Source organism: Bos indicus, chromosome 2 (genome assembly GCF_029378745.1).
Source record: "Bos indicus isolate NIAB-ARS_2022 breed Sahiwal x Tharparkar chromosome 2, NIAB-ARS_B.indTharparkar_mat_pri_1.0, whole genome shotgun sequence".
In the NCBI taxonomy this organism is placed as follows: Eukaryota; Metazoa; Chordata; class Mammalia; order Artiodactyla; family Bovidae; genus Bos; species Bos indicus.
The window spans coordinates 79,891,729-79,907,411 of NC_091761.1; the positions used below are offsets into that span (position 1 = coordinate 79,891,729).

Below are 15,683 nucleotides of genomic sequence, written 5' to 3' on the forward strand. Positions count from 1 at the left end.
GTTTAATATGACCTTTTTTTATCATCACTCCTAAAGTTCAGGTAAATTGTGTCAGAAAGAGGCCCATTAAAGAATATTAATCAAATATTCTTTTTTTGACAGAGAGAACATACTTTGGGAAAAGTGAACCCAAGAAAGCCAGGTGTCTCAATTCAGGCTACTATGACAAAAGTGCCATAGACTGTGTGGCTTAAACAGTAAATGTTCATTTCTCTGAACAGAAACGTTCATTTCTGCACAGCCTCCAGGGTGCTAGCACGATCTGGGCCTGATGAGGGCCTCTTCCTGGTTTCCTCACATGATAGAAAGAGAAGCAAACTCTTTCCTGTCTCTTCTTATAAGGACACTAATCCTATCTTGGAAGTTCTGCCCTCGTGACCTCATCTCAATCTCATTACCTCCTCAAGGCTCCATCCCCTAATACCATCCCATTGAGGGTTAGGATTTCAGCACAGGAATTTGAGGGGAATGTCAAGATCTTGGCCTGCTAAACTGCCATGAACCACTGCAGAGCAAGGTTGGCAACACAGACTAGTGGGTGGAGGGGTGTGGGAGAGCGAGGCTGTGCCCCTCTCCCAGGATAGATCCTAAAGTTCTCTGTTTTTCTGCGAATAGATGTAGTGCTGAAGAGTGTGAACTCTGGAGCCAGCTTGCTCCACCACTCACAGATTTGAAAGCCTCGTTTTGTCATCTGTACAGTGGGGATAGTAATAGCACTTAACTTGTAGAGTTAGGGTAAGGGTTCAGATGAAGTCACACTGTAAAGCTCCCACAGTGCCTGACCCATGGTAAGTGCTCTAGAGCAGTGCTGTCCAGTAGAACTTTATGCAGTGGCAAAAATGTCCTGGATCTTTGTGGTTCAGTAGAGTAGTCACGGGGAGAAGGCAGTGGCACCCCACTCCAGTACTCTTGCCTGGAAAATCCCATGGAGGGAGGAGCCTGGTAGGCTGCAGTCCATGGGGTCGCTAAGAGTCGGACATGACTGAGCGACTTCACTTTCACTTTTCACTTTCATGCATTGGAGAAGGAAATGGCAACCCACTCCAGTGTTCTTGCCTGGAGAATCCCATGGACGGAGAAGCCTGGTAGGCTGCAGTCCCTGGGGTCGAACAGAGTCGGACACGACTGAAGCGACTTAGCAGCAGCAGCAGCAGCAGCAGTGTAGTCAGGAGCCATGTGTGGCTGCCTGTTAGACATTGTAGCTCTCTAGTGTTGACTGGTATTCCTATTGGTGATAATAATAAAATTAGTATTCACATTGGTTACTTTTCTTTTTCCTTAACCATTTGGTGGAGCTCAGATTTCTCAAGCCAGTGAGAATAGTAGAGTAGAGACTTTTCAGAGGAGTTACAAAGTTTTATGGACCAGAACTTGCTAAATTCCACTAAAGACTGGTTTCTTTGAGTCCGGTTTGTATTAGACAGTGTTTTCTTTTTCTGGTGTATTTGACTTACCTGGTATTTTTTGTCAAACCCAACACAGGTGCAAAAATACTTCTTGGAAATGAAAAATAAGGTGCCTTCCTTATCTCCGATAGATAAGAATTGGCCATCGAGACCTTACCTGTTCTTGGATTCTACTCACAAGGAGCTAAAAAGGATTTTCCACTTGTGGAGGGTAAAAACCATCTTTTTCTGTTTTTTCAAAGATGTCTTGCTATCTGTTTTGAGTGTTTGCAAAGGGTAATGTAAAAGCAGGATTTTGAAGTAAGAAGCATGCTTGGCTATCTGTGAGAATTCCCGGCGCCCTCAGTGCTCCTGTGATGTCTCCAGGACTGCATTGTGTTTCCCATCCAGACTAGTTGCTTTCAAGTAGTCCAATTTTTTGTCTTCATCTGTATGTGAAGAAATACTACTGGAAGTAGAAATAATAAAATTCGAATATCTTCATGTGAATAGTAAAGTCTCACAAATTACATGAGTTTACTTTCTACATAGAACTACATAGACATACATGAGAACATACACGTTCTGATGGACTGGGGGGAAAAGCTCTAAATTCACCCAAAAGACATTAAAGAGATTAAAATTTCCTTCCCCCTGGCTCTCTGAGTAAAAGGGAAGCTGAAAATCTATTTGATTTGGCCTTATATTTTAGCTCACTTAATTTTACATGAGCACATAACATGTAATTTAGGTGGTGCTCAGTGTGGACTCTGTGGGGTACTTGTTTGTATAAAGATGGACTTTATTTCAGTAACTTAGTTGGTATGTGGAATGGTACAATTATTTGTCATTTGGATAGAATGAAGTCTTAGGTTGAAGGGCTTGTATTTAGTGAGTGAGCAATTGATGGATACATCTTCCAGGAAACTCTTTCCTGCTCAGTGCTGGGACTTGTTCTTAGCTGAATCATATATATATATATATATATATATATATACATACAGAGAGACATTATCACTAGTCAGTGTAATAATTGTTCCCAGCACAGCCTGTGGAATGGAATACTAAGTCCTGTTCTCCTACTTAGTGAGTCAGTTTGGCAAGATTTGCCATTATCTCAAGGTTCACTTCCCTCTTTGAGTCTGATACAGAAACTATTCCAGAAATAATGATGGGAGGTTGTGAATACTAGGCATCTGCTCCGCCTCTCCTTTCCCCTGGCTCCTGAATTTTGCCCTTACCTCCCTTGGTTTGGGGGTGGAGAGAGAGAGGGATGCATTTATTCCAAGGGTGGGCAGTAATGCTGATGATCCTTTATATGGTCATGTGGGTGATTCTCACCCATCTGTGAACTGGATTTCTTAGAAAGTTCATCTAAAGAAACTGGTCCTGCTCCTCATGCCATCCCCCGTCTCCTTTCAGTACAATCTCAGAATCAGTGTGAACGGGAGATTTCTCAGGTCCTATGTCCACATTCGGGCTTCCCTGGTGGCTCAGTAGTAAAGAATCTACCTGTCAATGCAGGAGACTCAGGTTCGATCCCTGGGTTGGGACGATCCCCTGGAGAAGGAAATGGCAACCCACTCCAGTATCCTTGCCTGGGAAATTCCACGGACAGAAAAGTCTGCCAGGTCCATGGAGTCACAAAAGAGTCTGACATGACTGAGCGACAGACAACAAGAAACAACAATGTCCATGTCATGAAATGGTAATGGAGGATTTGGAGCATTGCTTTTCAAACTATAGATCGTAACATATTTGTGAGTCATGAAATCAATTTAGTAGTATTACTATCAGCATTTTGAAATGAAAATAACAGGATACACAACATGTAGACAGGATAAGTGCTGTTTTGTAAAGCTTTTGTGTCAATTGTATATATGTGTGTGTATAAATATGCACGCTGGGCTGTGATGGACCATGTTTTTCTTCCTGTGAGTCTCTGAAAGAGTGTGGATATCCAAGGGCTGACGTAGTGGGAGGAAACGGTACTCCCAGGAGGGCCCAGGCCAGAGAAGTTCTTGTATGTTTTGAAGAAGCATCGCAAGTTCTGCAACACAAATAGTAGTTTTTATGACATTTTCCAAGACCAAACTTTTAAAACTCAAGAAGGAAAAATTCTCTTGACCTTTTAATGAATATCTCATACACGTTTACTCTTATTTTTAACTGCTGTTAAATTGGTTTAGCATATTTAAGGATGAGTAATGATTTACTTATATAAGTGATGTCTTTTTTTCTTCTTCTTTTCATATCTCACAGTGTAAAAAATACAGGGACCAATTCACAGACCAACAGAAACTTATCTATGAAGAGAAGCTAGAAGCCAGTGAACTCTTCAAAGACAAGAAGGCTTTATATCCATCTAGGTATTATGATTTTACTTTACCCGTAAAAATCAATATTTTTAAAAAGTTTCTCAAATGTACTTGTAGGCATTTTCTAGTGGGATTTGATTTTAGTGACACACAGATTTTTAATTTCATGAATTATTTTGAGCTTGGCTGGATATGTTGTTCAGTGGCTCAGTTGTGTCTGACTCTTTGTGACCCGATGGACTGCAGCACACCAGGCTTCCCTGTCCTTCACTATCTCCCGGAGCTTGCTCAAAATCAAGTCCATTGAGTCGGTGATGTCATCCAACCATCTCATCCTCTGTCGTCCCCTTCTCCTCCTGCCCCCAATCCCTCCCAGCATCAGAGTCTTTTCCAGTGAGTCAGCTCATCACACCAGGTGGCCAAAGTATTGGAGCTTCAGCTTTAGCATCAGTTCTTCAAGTGAATATTCAGCTTTGATTTCCTTTAAGATTGACTCGTTTAATCTCCTTGCAGTCCAAGGTACTCTGAAAAGTCTGAATATGAATGTAACACATTTGACCAAGAGCTTTCATACTTAGCATACTTAGAGAAACAAGATCACATGTGTTGGTTTTACTCCCTTAGCATTATCCTAAACACTTCCTAAATAATTAGAAGTTGTCATTTAAAATGAAAATTGTCTAGGCTAATAAGAGATTTACTTGGTAAATTCCTATTTGTTTTCCATTGGTTTCAGAGACTAGCTGGTTTCTGTTGACAATCTACTGTAATCACCATTCCAATCTTCCCACTTTAACAATTTGGGTCAGAATCTCCTTTGTAAAATAAATGAAGAATGAGCCAATCTGTCACTTTCTAGCGTTGCCTGGACAGTGGCCTATATTGACCTTTGGTCAGCTAACTCATTGCCTCCGACTTCACTGGCCTCTGCAGTAATTTCAGTTCCTTTATTGTAGACATCAAGTACTCAGTAAAAGAAGGAAAACCAACTGCAAGTTTGCCAAGTGAAGTTCTTGGTAAAAACTGCTTTATCTGAATGTTCTTACATCTCCCAAGGTCATCATTCCCGTCCCTCCCCCCACCACCCCAGAATTCCTATCCCTTTTGCATCTGGTATTTATAAAAAAAGTAGATTGTACAACTTCAAGCCAAATCTATAACAACTTCTAGCTTTTTCCAAAAAAATGTCTTAGAAATAAAATGCATTATATGCTAAGTATATTCACATGGACTGCATGTGGTATGTGTGCAGGTATGTTCTCTATGTCTACCTGTATTTGAAAGCTGTTCTTCTTAAAGGATTAAATAAAAGTAAGTTGCCAAACTCATTTGCTTTAGATATTTTAGTAGCACAGCTTACTTGGTTAGCTGATTTGGCTGCTTGAGGGGGCATACACTCCCCTCAGTCAAACACAGTGCCTAAAACCAATGGTATTCAAAGTGCCTGCTGTATAAAGCATATTCAAACAGGTAAACTGTCTGTATGCTTTCCTCTCCGACTTAATTCATTCAGCATTTTCTTTATGTATCTTTAAATTGTAGAGTAACCTTCTTAATTAACATTCCCTGTGGATGACTCCTTAGAAACTGGAAGGAGGGGGAAAAAAAACATTTTTGAAGAAACAAATTTCCAATACTATTAGCACTTTGTATTATTAAAAACATGTTAGAGTATGAACAACCACCCAAAAATGTTAATATCAAGCCAAGGCCTTTGGGTAGTTTTACTAGTTTTCAGGGACGGTGGCGTGCTGAGCCTCCAGCATTAATTGAGGTGGAATCATGTACGCGCCCACTCCTGTGTGAAGCGGCTGCTCTTAGGGTGCTGGCCTTTCCTATCCTGGAGCTGTGAAACCCTGACCACCTACGTGGATTTTCTGCCCTGATCCTCCACCCACAATGCAAGCATTTTAAGTTGCATTTGCAAATTGCCAGAACTTTATAGCTCAAAGTGAAGCCGTGGTTTTTTCTTGGCGTCTTTGAAGAAGTCATCCCACAAGTCTTTAGGAAAAGAAATCTTGATGTTGGGTGCATGATCGTGCCTCTTGCAAGAAGTAGTTTGTTTGGAAGAAAACTGCTCCGATTCTGAATGTTTACCTTAGCCACTTGTGTCCATTTAGGGGCATATCCTAAGAGGAGAGGCCAATTTTCCTTTCACATATGGCCGGCTTAGAGCCAGAGTTATATGGTAATGTTAAGTGCTCCAAAGTTTTCTTCTAAAGTGGTTGCTCTGGATCTGTTCTACCCCCTAGAAGGCCTGTCGCTTTTCTTACTCTTTGTGAGAAAATGAAAATTTTCTTTGGGGCAGGAGATGATAATGATCTGTGCCCTCTTTATCATTGCTCTGTACTGTTTAAAGGCGTTAATGAATCCTGTGTAGGCAGCTGTTAACTTTATATTAACAGACTGGAAGAAATTGCCTCTTCCTTCCCATGAGGCCATGCACCTGGGTCTTGACTGTCCTTCTTGGGACAGATTTCTGTCTTGGTTGTTCCATGTGATGAGATTTTTACCAAAGTCTTCCCAACCAAATGCCATGGTCACATCAAAAATGTAATGAAGTTTGAATTTCAGAATCAACCAACTCGTTACCTTTTTCTAGTAGTACTTCCATCTGAAACCATTTCTAATGTGAGGAACTTTTTTCCTTCAGTGTTGGGCAGCCATTCCAAGGGCCTTACCTGGAAATCAACAAGAATCCGAAGTATAAGAAACTCAAAGATGCCATTGAAGAAAAGATTATCATTGCTGAGGTTGTGAACAAAATTAACCGTGCTAATGGGAAGGTAAGAATGCTAACCCTGGAGACCTGTAATGACAGTTGTTTCAATTGGGACAGTTTTCTGAATGTTAAAATCTGCATTGTAGAAAGACTCAGACAGAAAACAAACACTGTTATCAAAAGGGAAAGGGGCGAGGAGGGATACATTAAGAATATAGGGTTAACAGATACACACTACTTTATATAATATAGATAAACAGCAAATTCCTACTGTAAGGAACTATATTCAATGTCTTGTAATAATCTATAATGGGAAAGAATCTGAAAAGAAATATGTACACAGAGTGTATGTATAACTGGATCACTTTGCTGTATGTTTGAAACTAACACATTATAAATCAGCTATACATCAAAAATTTTTTTGCATTTCATATTCTCTGCAGAGTTACTGTGAAGGAAGCTATTTTCTTTCGCCTTTAAGCTTAGGTGGAATTTTGCTCATTCTCTGAAATTTTTGCAAATTGAAATAGATTGTCTATGTTCTTTAGTGTGTTTTCAGTTTACATAGGTGTGCAGGCTGAAAAATACTATTATGAGATGTGCATTTCTACAAATAACTAATGCCTGAAACACATGGACAATTTGGGGATGTTTTTGATCTTCGGTTTTATATCCTTTTTTGTTTCGTTTCTCGTAGAGTACATCCCGTATTTTCCTCTTAACAAATAATAATCTGCTTCTTGCTGATCAAAAGTCTGGACAGATCAAGTCAGAGGTTCCCCTGGTGGATGTAACCAAAGTATCCATGAGCTCACAAAATGATGGCTTCTTTGCCATCCACCTCAAAGAGGTAAAGCTTCAACTATTGATTTGACTGAAAGATTTCTGCATTGGTCCAATCTCTCAGCCATTGATTTAAGATTTTCCACATGCCTGTTACTTGAAGAATATATATCCTTCTTACTGATCTGCAAAATTGGGCTATATTCACTCTTACATAAAATCTCAGGCTTTGTTTTTCAGTAACTAAATAAGATTAATGACTCTTATTGACTTGTTCACTTGAATTCTCATTTCATTGAGTAGCTTTTTGTTTACACCCAGTGTTATGTGCATTATTTTGAGATAATGCCTAGAAATATCAAGACATTTAAAATTTTGCTTCCTTCTATTGTTTCTTGTATCTCCTAAATTGGTAAATGTCTTTTTGTCCCTACTTAATTTGGGGGTTTTTTAATTAAAGGATGCAACTATAGTAAAACAATGCCTAATAATTTTGACCTGAAGATTTTTTGATGTCAGCTTAACCAGGACCGCCTGGCTTGAATTGAGCAGTTAAAGTGTAGACTCTGGCATTGGTGCCATTAACTTTACAGTGACTTTGGCCAAGGTATTTAAACTTTAATATGCCTACCTAATTTTTCTTCTCTTAAAATAGGAAAAATATTAGTACCTACTTAATAGTGTTGTTATAAGGGTTGAATGGAACTATGTAAAGTGCTTAGCATAGTACATGTCACATAATAGTCACTGAATAAACAGATGTCAGTAAATATTAACATATATAGAGACATATACTTAGCTAATAGATAGTAGTCTATCTAACTGATTTTGAACTTAAAAAAAAAAACCCATAAGCTTTGTTCAGCCTGTTTTCCCCACTGTGGATTTTAACCTAAGGGAGCATATTATTTCATCGGTGATTATGAACCTCGATTATATATTAAAATATGCTGGTGCACAGGCCGTTTCCCCAGTCCAACCAAATCAGAGTTTCTTGGAATGGGGCACAAGCACCCTATTTTCCAAAAGCTCCCCAGGTGAGCCCCTTGTGCAGCTGAGGTTGAGCCTCTGCCCTAGAATATTTGTTGCAAGCGTTGTTGCTGCTGTTCTTATTTTTTTAACCAAATCATGGAGGAGCTTTTAGAACAGCACTTTCAGGATGAGTTGTAGGTTAGGCCAGTGAGTGTTCCAACCTGAGCGAGCAAACAGATCACACATGAGCCTCGCTGTGGAAGCATCTGCCATAAGCCTTTGATCAGGCCTGACTCAGCATCTGCTTTTCCAACAAGCTCCCAGGTGGTGCTGGTGGTACTTCTGGTCCATCGACCAGCTTGGGGTGACAAGGGCTTAGGTGACCTTACTAAAGTGCTCTGAGCAAGTTGGAAGAAACGATGACTGCTCTTGTCATCATTGTTGATTCGGAAGACTTGACACCAGTAGCTGATGTTTTAAAGAGACTGTCAATGTGTTTTCAGCCAAACCTGTAAACACATACTTCCCGAGCTGTCTTTAATTACAATTAGCCTGACTCTTGGTTTGTTCTTTCAGGGCTGTGAAGCAGCTAGTAAGGGAGACTTTCTCTTCAGCAGTGATCACCTGATTGAAATGGCCACCAAGCTCTATCGGACGACTCTCAGCCAAACCAAACAGAAGCTCAATATTGAAATTTCTGATGAGTATGTTTATGAATTTTTTGAATATGTCTTTTCAGTTTCAGCTTTATTGTTTGAGTTGAGGGACCTGGTCTCATTCATTTTTACAGCTACTACTTATTGAGCCGAGTATGTGTTCGACATGTGTTCTAGGTGATGGATGGGCCGCGAGTGACACTGACCAAGTATCCACGTTCACATGCCTGACATCCTAATAGAGGACACAGATATGCACAAATGAAATAATAAATAGGTGGCGTGACTTTGGTTAGTAATAAATGCTGGCAGAGGAAAGAAAAGCAGATTAAAGGTCAGAAGATGTTATTTTTGATAGGGAGACCAGGGAGGCCACTTTGATGCGGTGGCATTTGAATTGAAACTGGAATCCAGGGAGACGCCTTCCAGGAGAGGCAGCAGGTGCAGAGGCCCTGAAGCAGGAGTGGACATTGTTAGAGCAAAATAGGCAGTAGGGGAAGACCCTGGAGCAAGAGGCAGGGTCTGTGTAGAGCCTAGAGTTGAGATTTTACTGAGGATGATGGAAAGCCACTATAGGTTTTGAGCAAGAATGTGACATAATTAGATTTATGGTTCTCAAAGATCTCTCTGCCTGCAGTGTGGAGAATAACTGTAGGGAGGCAAGAGTGAAAGCAGAGGAAATAGGAGCTTCTCCGAGCTGTCGGGTAAGGATGACGAGGCTTAGGCAGGGGTGTGAGTGGGAGGCTGTGAAAAGTAGTCAGGTTCTGAATGTAATTTGAAGGAAAACAAGAGAACTTATTAACAGATTGGGTGTTAGGTTTCGGGCATGAGCCCAAAATGGTACCATTTACTGCAGTAGTTGACACTGAAGAATGAGGGGTTTGGGGGTGGGGGGAAGTCAAGAGTGCCATTTGGGAATGTGTTAGGTATTTGATATACCTTTTTCTCCATACAAAGTAGAGTTATGAAATAAGCATTCTGGGTTGACAAGGGTTCACTAGTGTTAAGACTGCTGTGAATCTGAAATCTGCTCTTTTGGCTTCACATTAGGGCTCTAGTTATAGAGACCTGTTATTTGCATACAGGTTGGAGCATCCCTCCCTTTATTAAATCTGTCAGTATGAGATCACTGGATTGAATTTTAGTTACTATATGGATTGATACTTAATTGATTACTTTTCAATAGATTGTTTATTGTCTATATATATACTTTCTTGGACATGGAGTAAAATTTGCATCACCATATTGCATAGGAAATGATTTTATTTTCTAATTAAGATTTTGCCTGCCTGTTTTATTTCAACTCTTTTTAAAAGTTTCTCTAAAATAAGTTCATATCCATTCCTGTCCCTTTGTAAGCCACACCAGCTCTCCTTGATATACTAGGTTTGACAGAACCTTAGGTCCACTGTCTGTTCTCATTGTACACTAGGAATGGTATTTAGATGGGGATAGAGGGTGAGGGGTGGTAATTGACTTTTATGTATACCCTATATTGGAAATTGCAATTTAAACAAAATAACTTTCCTTGTTATCAAGTCCTTTCTCATAAAGACTTAGGAGAAAAGATATGGACCAGTTGGGTTCTCATCAATTAAAATGTTAACCTGTTAGGGTTGTTAGATCTTTAAACTCTTAGTTGAAATATTTCATAACTCAGGAAGCTGGGCTCCTGTTGTAGTGGGACTGGTCTTCCCACACCTCCTGGAAAGATTCTTTGTGTTCAGATGCAGAAGCTTCTTGGTATATGGATGAAGTAGCTTCACATGTGGTTTACTATGTTAATCAGATCAGATCAGTCGCTCAGTCGTGTCCGACTCTTTGCGACCCCATGAATCGCAGCACGCCAGGCCTCCCTGTCCATAAGGCCATCTTTACAGAGAAAACCACACCAACATCCAGGCCACTAAGGATTGCTGCTTTTAGCGCTTCCCAGACTGGCATTCTGAGAACACTGCCTTGGCAGGATGTTAGTAGTGATGTGTTGTGAAGAGGTGAACTGTCCTTCACGACAGCGCTTCCCAGAGCTTCTGCAGTCTTGTTGTGCATGGTGACTCTCCTGAGGCGCCCTGTGGGGGTGCAGCATGCTGTGTCAAGCACAGAACCCCAGCAGCAACTCTCACAGTTTGTCTTTGAGGCATTTGATCTCAGAACACGACTTCCAGGTGAAAGGGACCCTGCTTGTCACAGAAGGGGTGGGGGTGATGTTCTAAGTGTGTAAGTTTTCAGTAAACATGCTTGTCTGAGCGAAGATTCAGTGTGGCCATGTGAAGAAAACAAACATTCAGTAGCATTATAAACTAGACCAGAACACCTTTCCTTCTCCTATTCCTAATTACTGGTCGGTCTCATAAAAAGAAAATAGCTGATGGCACCTTGCGTAGCACCACGGTCCCTCCCTAGGCAGCCCAGGAATCCACGTGGCAGAACAAGGCTCCCATGTAGCCTCTGCTTCATAACCTCTGGGAGTTCTTAAGCAGCTTTTTTGGTGAGCATTTTAAATTTATATACTTTTTTGGTGAGCATTTTAAATTTAAACAAAATTTTACAGAGTCATGGACAAGCATGCCCATGATGTCTTTTTGTGGACTATACAGACCAGTGTTGTAAACAGCATGCATTTCAGTGACCAAAACCTCCCTTAGTGCATCCTTTTTAGAAATAGAAGTAGATATTCTAACAAACCCAATCTCCATAATCATTGTAGATAAACTGGATGTCAGCTTACAGGAGGAAAGCCAAAGGCCTGCTTCCTCCTTAGAGCAGTTTTAACCAGCATGTGTAGACATGAGAATTAAATTCATTGAGAGACTCGACTGCCTTGTGATCCCCAGTCCTTAAATTCCCAAACTATTCAATCTATAAATAGATTACATTTTAAGGATAACATTAAACAAGATCTATAGTTCTTCTAAAAATGAATCTGCAATGTTGAAAACTAAAGTGATTTTTTTGTATTAAATACTTTAAATATATGTATATATGCATACATACATGTAATACACACATACATGTGTATCCTTTAAGTTATACAGTTGTTTTTCTGAATATTTTAAATGCAAACAACTAACCTGTCTCAGTCTGCTGTGACATTGTGAGTGGTTTTGATGCTGTGAAATCATGCATCTGACATGATTCTTTGCTGGAGGATGGTATGTCTTCACTGTGGGCTAGGCTTCAGTTTTCTCTTCTGTGAAAGACAGATAATAGTACCCTTACCTCATAGGACTGTTTTAAAGTTGAGTTAATATGTGTAACTTAGTAAGAACAGTGTGGTGCGTGGTAAACACTTGGTAAGGTTTAGCTACTGTTATTTCTGGAGTGAATCATGGGCATGAATTGCGGACATGCAGACAGCTGGTATATGCTTAAGTTAATGGGAAAAGAACTTCTCTCTACATTTATTACACTACAGATTGTCTTTAAAAATTAAAATGTAAATATATTTGATCTTTTAAATGTATGTATTTGTGTTAAACTTGAAAGATTTTGTTTTCTCTCTGAGGCACATAGATTTAAGTGTGCATGCTAGAGAGAGATCGCAGGTGAATTTGGAACTAGAGCTGCCTTTTTAGTGCTTTCAAGTTGAAAAGAAACAGCCCATCTAAAGCTCAGATGTACCACCGATGAGTACAAGCTTACGTGTCACGTTTCACTCCAGTGCATAAAGTTTGCGAAACATGGGCTCTTTAGACCTTGAAGCAGAGACTGACGTGTACAGAGCAGAGCTATCGTGGGTGCCAGTGAACATGTGACCTACCACATGCTTTTTAGACTGACTCATTTAATTATACACCAGTAACTCAGAAACAGTTCCCTGAGAAACACACTGAAAACATGGTAATGCTATACTGATTCTGATGGTAGAGAGAAAAGAGCTGGGAAAGCCTGGGTTCCAGGACAGCCACGCTGCCCGTATGCCTCCCTGGTGATGCCTCAGAGACCTCATTTCGTACCTGCAGTGCCTGTTCCTCACAGCACCCAGCCCAGGGGGAAGCCAGTCATATGTCTCTTGTAGGAAGCTGTGACAAATAGTCTTGTGGGCAAATGCCTGACTGCTCTTGGGCTGTGAAAGGAAAGATTTGAACTAAAATACCGTTTCCCACAGTGTACTGCTTGTACCACTGGTAGGATAAGAGGTGTCTTTAGGTGTACATGATAGATTGTTAAATTTTTATAGTGACATATGTGTGTGTATACATATATTTAAATGGATATTAAAAATATAACTGGCAGATCAGACTTATGATTTCATCATTTTTATTCTGTAGGTCATAGCTATTTTAAAACACAGTTATTTAGTGTATAGATATAAAAAAAGTAGTGTAGGAAGTGTGTAAATATCCAATATTTGGAAACCATAGTCTGGAGTGTCTCTGGACCTGTTCTCTGTTATTTCTGCATTTCATTTTCTCAATTTGTTGATAATTTTACTATTTTTGCTATGCAGAAGTGGATAAAAATGGGGAAAATAGCATGTTTGTCTTTCTATTAATATTCCAAATGTGGATATTCATAGTCCTTCTTACTGGATAGGAGTATGATGAGCTAATGAACTTGGTTTACTTAGGGCTAAATGGTGGCCTTTGGAAGCAAAAGGCAATGTAATGCCTGGGGGTATAATCCTCTGGGCTGGAAGGGCTGATGGAAAGGGGAATACTTGTCAAGGTAAATATCCATTAAAAAACAAAGGCTAGTGTTCATGTAATCATCAGCTGTTCTGTGTGTACTTTTCTTTAGTTTGTCTTATTGTTTCCTCCTAGGTTCCTGGTGCAGTTCAGGCAGGACAAAGTGTGCGTGAAGTTTATTCAGGGCAACCAGAAAAACGGGAGTGTCCCAACGTGCAAGCGAAAAAACAACCGCCTCCTTGAAGTTGCTGTCCCTTAACTGGCGCCTCCTCTCTGCTTCCATGGACTCGTTTCTTTGTAACAGTGCAATTTGGTTTTGTTTTGTTTGGAGTTCATTGTATGTTGGGGAATTGCCAAAGGTTAATACTGTTAGAGTCCCTTGGCAAAATAAAAATATTTGACTAATCAATTCTTATTATTGGAATAGTTTTAACCCTTAAAGTACACATGCTGCCCTGGGACGGAATTGTAGACGCTAACAGTATCTCCGCCATGTCATGTGTGTTCTTTGTTTAGTCATCATGTTAGATTTGTGTGCCCTAATGCAACATATTACTCATAAATCATTAATACATCTAAGTGTAGGAAACGGTCTTAAAAGATAGTGCATCCATTCGTCACCTATTTATTGAATGCCTACTCTGTGCTAGGCACTGTACTAGGCGATACAAAAACTTATTAGTAGGCTCCCCCCTTTTTTTTCCCCTTAAGGCCATTGTGTTCTGGCTGGTTTGTGCTGGCTTTACCAGAGCTAAGAGAGTTTGAAAATGCTGAGACGAGAACAGTTACTGGCGATAATGGACAGCGTTCATTAGGAACCCTGTAGGATGGTCTTTAACAATATATACTTCAAGAAGGGCTGGTCCTAGGAAGTAGAAATATATGACTGAGTAAAAATGCCTCTACATGTGGTTTCTGTTTGAAAAGAGAAAACTGACATTTGAACAGGACTTTTAATTTGTTCACATCTCTTATCATTGCTTTTAAAACAGTAAGAAAGAGTAATTCTTATTTTAGAAAAAGTAACAGAAGCAGTCCAGCAAAGTTATATATTCCTTTTTCTGATAAGCATCATATATGATCCTAGATATGCTAATACCTGCAGAGTGTTGTTTTCATCCAGATTTGAGTATCTGTTTTAAACATCTAATAAAGGGAAGGACTTAAAGCCTTTCAGATGGTGGTAAGCATTCTCTATGATATGCAGTAAACATCTGAGATCTTTTTTGAAAGTTTTATTTGTAATATACATTTTGTATGAGAGAAGTGATTAGTACAGGGTGCATATTTTAGTCAAGGATCAAAATGATGTGTGTTAATTTGCAGGACTATTTTTACCCCAAAATTTATAGTTAGGATTCATTTTGGAAATCACATTTTAAACTTTGGAATCAAAATTGTTTCCTATTTGGGAGGATAATGTATATACATTGGTATGTTAAATAATAAAACTGTTCTAATTTGGTGCCATTCCTGGATCACAATTGTATTTTTGTATTTCAAGCTATTTTCTTAAGTTGTGTGTCAATGTATTATCGCACGGAAAGGCTTTACAATCCAAACATTACATGTTCTCTGTGTAATTGAATTTCACTTACCTTTTATAAACCAGAAGCAGTCATTGAAACTATTTTTCTGGGGATTTTCTTTTAACTTTTGTACTTAAAAAAGTTGTTGCTGTAAAAAAATCCTCAAAAGCCTTTGTGCTTATTGGTTCAAGTAGAAGATATAATTGCTTTCTTTTAGTCTTTTCCAACATGTATCTAAAGTGGTAGATTGATGATTCCTGAAATAGGTGAGTAGAAATTTGGAACTGAGAGGTGGGTTTTTTTTTTTAATGCTTTAAAAAATATGTGATACATTCCCATTGTTTGACATAAAAAGAAGTATGAAAAGACATATAACACAGATTTTCCATCCCATCATTTGCTCAGTTCCTATGCCTTCCTGAAAAGTTAACTATAGTTTTCAGTTGGTTTTGCTTTACTTTGTTGTTAAGTTGCTAAGTCGTGTCCAGCTCTTTGCAACCCCATGGACTGCTGCACACCAGGCTCCTCTGTCCTTCACTATCTCCCGGAGTTTGCTCACATTGCTGTCCGTTGAGTCGGTGGTGCTATCTATCTCTCACCCTTTGCTCCTCTCGTCTGCTTTTGCCTTCAGTCTTTCCCAATCTTTCTTTTACTTTACTTTATGCATATGCTTACAAGAGGAAATAAAAA

General features: G+C 39.5%; 1 protein-coding gene across 4 annotated transcripts in view; it reads left to right on the forward strand.

The window, feature by feature from the left end:
* MYO1B (myosin IB) overlaps positions 1 to 14,934 on the forward strand; it is a 199,171-nt gene extending 184,237 nt beyond the window's left edge. For all 4 annotated transcript variants that reach the window (XM_019974173.2, XM_019974180.2, XM_070769490.1 and 1 more), the window contains 6 exons: positions 1,483 to 1,617; positions 3,648 to 3,754; positions 6,357 to 6,489; positions 7,123 to 7,275; positions 8,757 to 8,884; positions 13,600 to 14,934. In XM_019974173.2, the coding sequence (XP_019829732.2) occupies positions 1,483 to 1,617; positions 3,648 to 3,754; positions 6,357 to 6,489; positions 7,123 to 7,275; positions 8,757 to 8,884; positions 13,600 to 13,723 (780 nt within the window). In that variant the 3' untranslated portion in view covers positions 13,724 to 14,934. The remainder of the gene's footprint in view (positions 1 to 1,482; positions 1,618 to 3,647; positions 3,755 to 6,356; positions 6,490 to 7,122; positions 7,276 to 8,756; positions 8,885 to 13,599) is intronic.
* The last annotated feature ends 749 nt before the right edge of the window (positions 14,935 to 15,683 follow it).